At 41.9% G+C, this 6000-nt stretch overlaps 1 protein-coding gene across 1 annotated transcript in view; it reads left to right on the forward strand.

The window, feature by feature from the left end:
* The window catches only part of LOC109911106 (zinc finger protein 91-like), a 39623-nt gene extending 37570 nt beyond the window's left edge, over nucleotides 1–2053 (forward strand). The window contains exon 3 of the mRNA XM_048619454.1: nucleotides 930–2053. Within this exon, the coding sequence (XP_048475411.1) occupies nucleotides 930–1568 (639 nt within the window). The 3' untranslated portion in view covers nucleotides 1569–2053. The remainder of the gene's footprint in view (nucleotides 1–929) is intronic.
* Nucleotides 2054–6000: the final 3947 nt, after the last annotated feature.

The following is a 6000-nucleotide window of genomic DNA, read 5'->3' on the forward strand; positions in this document are numbered from 1 at the left end:
CAACATCAACGAAGACCTTACCATTAATTGTATAAATCCTGCCCATGTTTGTTGTACCAAAATACAATACCTCACATTTGACCAAATTGAACTCCATTTACCATTTTTCGGCCTATTAACCCATTTGATCAAGATCTCTTTTTTCGTCTTAGAAAATGTCTTCACTGTCCACCATGCCATCAATTTTGGTGTTCTCCGCAAACTTATTAACCATGTCTTCTATATTCTCATCTAATGGTTTATTCATCTGTCACCATTTCAGATGCTGACAGACCTGTACATCTCCAGCATTTTCTGTTTTAATTTCAGATTTCCAGAATTTTGCTTCTGCACTTGTTTTTAGTCCTTTGGAGAGATCGAAGGGTACAGGAAGAAAACAGCAACAGGTTGAGTTGTGGACCTATAAAATGCCTTTCTTTCATGCATGCCTCTTCCGCCTCTGTCTTTCTGGAGTTTTGTGCAAACACGAGTTGCCTTGGCTGAGGGTCATTTATAGAACCGTTCAGTTTTAATGATAATCCAGCAGTTTCCCAAGTGTCTCCATAAATGACCAGATTAAGGTTATCTCAGTTTCACAACCTGTGTTCTCGTCTGGATTTTCTTTGTGTTTGAAAGGTTTATTTGCAATTAGAGAATTCAGATCTGACAGTCACTCTGTTTATCACAAGCTGATGATCACAGGATTTTGAACGTTGAAGGAAAAAGCATCATTTACACTGGGGAGGAATACATGGTCTGTGTGTGGAAAAAATTGTGAAGATTCAGCTGAAATGTCCAAACACCAGCATAGTCATACTGGGAAGAGACTGTGGAAATGTGGGGATTGTGGGAAGGGATTTTATTACCCATCCCAGCTGGAAATTCATCAGCGAGTTCACACTGGGGAGAAACCATTCACTTGCTCTGCTTGTGGGATGCGATTTGCTCAGTCATCTAACCTGCACAAACACCGGCAAGTTCACACTGGAGAGAAACCATTCACCTGTTCTGAGTGTGGGAATGCATTCACTCGGGTTTCCAGTCTCCTCATACACCAGAGAGTTCACACTGGAGAAAGACCATTCAACTGTTCCGAGTGTGGGAAGGGATTCACTCAGTCATCTGACCTGCTCAAACACCAGCAAGTTCGTACTAGAGAGAGACTATTCACCTGCTGTTATTGTGGGAAGGGATTCACTTGGTCATCTGACTTACTCAAACACCAGCGAATTCACACTGGAGAGAGACCATTCACCTGTTCTGAATGTGGGAAGGGATTCACTCGGTCATCCAACCTGCGGATACACCAGCTTGCTCACACAGGAGAGAGACCAATCACGTGTTCTGAGTGCGGGAAAGGATTTAATCGGTCATCCAGCCTGCTGCGACACCAGCGAGTTCACACTGGGGAGAGACCATTCATCTGTTCTGAATGTGGAAGGGGATTTAATCGGTCATCCAGTCTGCTGAGACACCAGCAAGTTCACACAGGGGAGAGACCATTCACCTGTTCTGAGTGTGGGAAAGCATTCACTCAGAGAACTCATCTACTGATACACCAGCGAGCTCACTCCGGAGAGAAGCTATGATCTATGTGTGGGAAGGGATTCACTTGGTTATCCAAACTGTTAATATACCAGCAAATTCACAAAGAACCACAGTTGAAGGATTTTGCTCTTTCTCCCACCAAACAATCAACTGTGGTCTTTGGGCTTTGGACTGATATTATTAGTCCCTGCTCAATTAAAGCTGCTGATATTGTGGATAAAATGGTAGTAACAATTGTGTATCTGTAGGGTAGGTTTTGGAAATGATCACATTGTCATTATACATCAACACATTCACACTGAGCAAAGACTATCCACCTGCACAGTCTGTAAAAAGGGATTTCCTGGTTCATCAAGACTGATTATCCATCAATTAGTTCCCAAGTAACTGTAGGAATTTGTTTTTGATGCTACTGTTGTTTGTATTCCAAACCATGTTTTTTGGGCCTTTTTCTGATTTTTGTAAACACTACATTTCTGGTTACCTATTTGGGAGAAAGATGATATAAATCAGCTTTTTGTGAAAACTATTATGCAATAAGTCTTTATCTTATCTCTAATGCAGACTGATTTACTTTGAAGAGCTCTCCATCTCCCCTGTACCCTCCAACCTCAACTCCAAATGCGAGGAACTCATGGAGCTTATTCGTTCCTCAGAAAAGGAAAATCAGCGTGCTTCAAATGAGCAGTTGGATGAAGGCACAACCTGAACAAGGGACAGCCTGTAATGCTGGAAATGTAGTGCACTATTGGAACTCAGTGCACAGGGCTAGAAGTCTTTTTTCTCTTGTTCAGGGTTTGTTCAAGGCAGATGGGAGTTGCACCTGAACTGGAATGGGAGCAACATCCTTGTGAGGGTGGGGTGTGGGAGTGGGTTTCATGTGCTGTTGCAGTGGCCATGACTAGACGTTGGCCATTTTGGGCTTTTTTTTTTAAACTGACACAAGATGGCTGAAAGGGGTTGACAGTTACATACAGCAGATGTTCACAGCTAGACTTGTGGTCTCCATGATGAGATACTGGATAAGATGAGATTCTCTGTGGGAAGAAACAGTAGGGAAATTAATCAGGTTTGTGTAAAAGACAGTTCTAAGCATCAGCATTTTAACTAGGGGCATTTCTGAAAGGCCTAGTTTAGCCACAGAGCTAAGTTTGTTATTTAGTAAAAGTCTGATCCTGCAGTATTCTGAACTTTTTGGTAATTGTAGAATTAGAAATGCAAAGAACAAATTGGTGTGAAAAAGTTAGTTGCAAAGCTTGAGCAAATGTTTGTAGGCAGTAAAAGAAGCTCACTGAATCATTAAGGAAGATAAAGCAACAAATGGTGTAAACACACAACCTGTAATATAACTTAAGTGCGGATGTAACAATTTGTTCAAATTATCCATGTCCAAGGATCAAGGGAAGCATGACAAGGACAGCTTACAAAATACAGAATGAAGACGTGGTTATGTTGCCTAATTATTTGTGGAATCTAAACATTTAAAGACTTGGTAAAGTTGTAAAGTGATTGAATTTCACCCTTATCAGTGGAATTCATATAGATGCTTTATTAAAACCTAATTAGTACTGTAAAGTGTTCAGAAATAGTAAAGATTTATTTAAGAAAAACAAAACTTTAAAATTCATTTTCAGCATGCAAATAGCAGGGGTCAGAAACTGCAGCTGCAAGTCAGAAGAATTGTTTGATCTCTCAGGCTGATGGAAGAGAGAGGATTTACTCAGTTTGTCAGCTCTGTCACAGAATTGTCGTAACTTTTCATTAAATTGTTTATAAAGACTTCATAACAATTGGTCAAAATTAATATCCTTCCTAATTTGCCTTTACTAAAGTTAGTACAGAAGTTGGAAGAGTTCTAAATGAAAAGCAAGTATTTAGGTTTATCGCAAATACTGTAGTGCAGCTGGCAAGTGTCTGGGAAGGAGTAAAACTGTCAGAAGCATTGTAAGATCCCAAAGACAGATGATGGAGGTATCTAGTAGACATCTTGAGATTATGGGAGGACTTTGAGCTGACCACAGAGTTGTCCGTCGTTGATTGTGCGCTTACTGGTTTGAATGTATAGGTTAGGGGGATGTGACCAACAATGACATCAATGTTGCATGTAATTACTTTAATTTGGAAGGTATGAAAATGTATTCAACTGGGGAAAATTTGTGCGTCATTGACCTCTCTTCCACTCTGAGCTGGGGCCCACATGAAAGCCAGATTCCAAGTGGCCTCTGGCCTGTCCCACATGTGTGGGAAAAGAGCTTTGAATAAAGGACACTGGAACGGTTGAACACAGAACTCAAGACTCCTTAACATTTCTCCCTACAACAACATGGCATGGAGTGTAAGTCTGACTTTGAGGTCCTACATTAAAATGTATCTTCTCTCTTCCTATATTTAGCTTTCAGGTCCTTATCCATTTGTTTATCTATGTCAATGGTACCTACATGTTTCACAGCCACTAGCTGTTCCCTTTCTACTCCAGAATGTGTGCAGCTGCTCCATGGCACCCCTGATGTTCGCACAAGGGAAGCAACATATTATCCTGAATTCACATCTGTCTGCACCCCTTACTATTGAATCCACTATCGCAATAGACCTGCTGCTTGTTTTCCTTCCCTTCTGTGCTGCAGAGCCACCTGTGATGCCATGAACTTGGCTGATGCTGATTTTGCCTGAATGGCCACCCCACCGCCCCCAAACAGTATATCTGTTTGAGATGAGGATGACCACTGGGGACTCCTATACTTCCGGAGCCTTTTACTTTATCTGATGGTTACTCATTTCCTTTCTGTCTGTGTAATCCTCACCTGCAGTGTGACCAACCCACAAAATTTGCTGTCTATGACATTTTCAGCAGCATGGATGCTCCATAGGGAGTGCAGCCAAAAGTCCAGCTCCGAAAAGAAATTAGCCGGTAGCTACATTTGGACACGTGGCAGAAAGGGACACTGGAAAAAGGAACACACCACAGGTTTGAGGTTTTCTATCTAGATTTCTCTCTAGATTAAACTCAAAGCTCCCTTTTAAGAGACTTTAATTAAGCTAGGACTTTCCTTTGTTTCAAACTCTTCTATTATAATTGAAAGCCCCTAACTTAGCTTAAGCAAATATATTATAATTTAAAAACTGAGAAAATACACTGGAGGTATCACTTACCAATGGGCTGTGTCTGTTGGGACCATGTCACTTTGTAAACTGCCTGGACTGAAACTGAGCACCACACTCTGTCTTTCAGCTTCACCTTCTCCATGTCTCACCTAACTCTGTTTTCACCAAACTCCAAAGCACTCCCATTTAGCCAAGCAGTATTCACAGTGCAGCCTTGTCATTTTAATTTTCTGCTCACACCCAGTCTCCTGTAGTATACAAATTAAGCTCAATGGGAGCTCGGGGAAGAGCATCTTATCTTTCAGTTCAGCTGTTTATGATGGTCCAGACTTAACATGGAGTTCAGCAGTTTCTGAGTCAAGAGGAGTTGAGAATTTGGCCAGTTCCACCTGAAAGGGTCCTGACCCAAAATGTCAACTCTCCTGCTCCTCTGATGCTGCCTGATCAGCTGTGCTCCTCCAGCTTGACACTGTACTGACTGCACCTGTAAGGGTGCAAGAGCTCAAGTCCATAAGGAAGTTTAAAAGGGAGTTTGCAGCTGATGAGGAACTTCTAGGTTAAAATCATGAAGCATATGACTTGGACTAAAGCTAACAGTTCTTTCAGAGATGAGGTTTTATTCCCATAAATCTGTGCTCCCTCTTGGGCGAATATCTTCTTCCTCAGCTGCAGGGCCCAGAACTGAACACGTGCCCCAAGCGTAGTTTAACCACAACAAAACAAAGTTGCTGTAAAAGCTCAGCAGGTCTGGTAGCATCTGTGACCCTTCCTCAGAACCGAAACGTTAACTCTGTTTTTTCCTTCACAGATGCTGCCAGACCTGCTGAGCTTTTACAGCAACTTTGTTTTTGTTCCTGATTTACAGCATCCGCAGTGCTTTCGGTTTTTATTTAGTTCAACCACAAATTTGAACATTTTACTGCTTTTGAAGTTATAACCATATTGGAGATGTTTTCCCTACAGACAGAACAGTCAAACGTTTCGCTTCCACAGTAAATGCCAATGATATTCAGATCCTGATAGCACTGCTGACTGTCAGAACTTGTTTTGAGATCCTGGTCTGCAAATTATTCGCAATTAATATCCTGTGAAACGAGTTCGCAAAGTTATTGTCAGTCCAGGATAGAAAACTGGGAAAGGGCAAACATTACTCTTCGTTTGAGTTTGCTGCGTGTAAATCCTCTTCTTCAAATCGCTACGCCCCGCCGCCCACCCGGAAAGAAATCCGCGCATTCGAACTAACAAGGTGCAGAGCTGGATGAAAACAGGTCAAACAGCATCAGAGGAGCAGGAAGGCTGACGTCTTCAGAAACGAGCTTCATGTTCCTTTGATGCTGCTTGGCCTGCTGTGTTCATCTAGCTCTACACCTT

Source organism: Rhincodon typus, chromosome 42 (genome assembly GCF_021869965.1).
Source record: "Rhincodon typus isolate 14 chromosome 42, sRhiTyp1.1, whole genome shotgun sequence".
Classification (NCBI taxonomy): Eukaryota; Metazoa; Chordata; class Chondrichthyes; order Orectolobiformes; family Rhincodontidae; genus Rhincodon; species Rhincodon typus.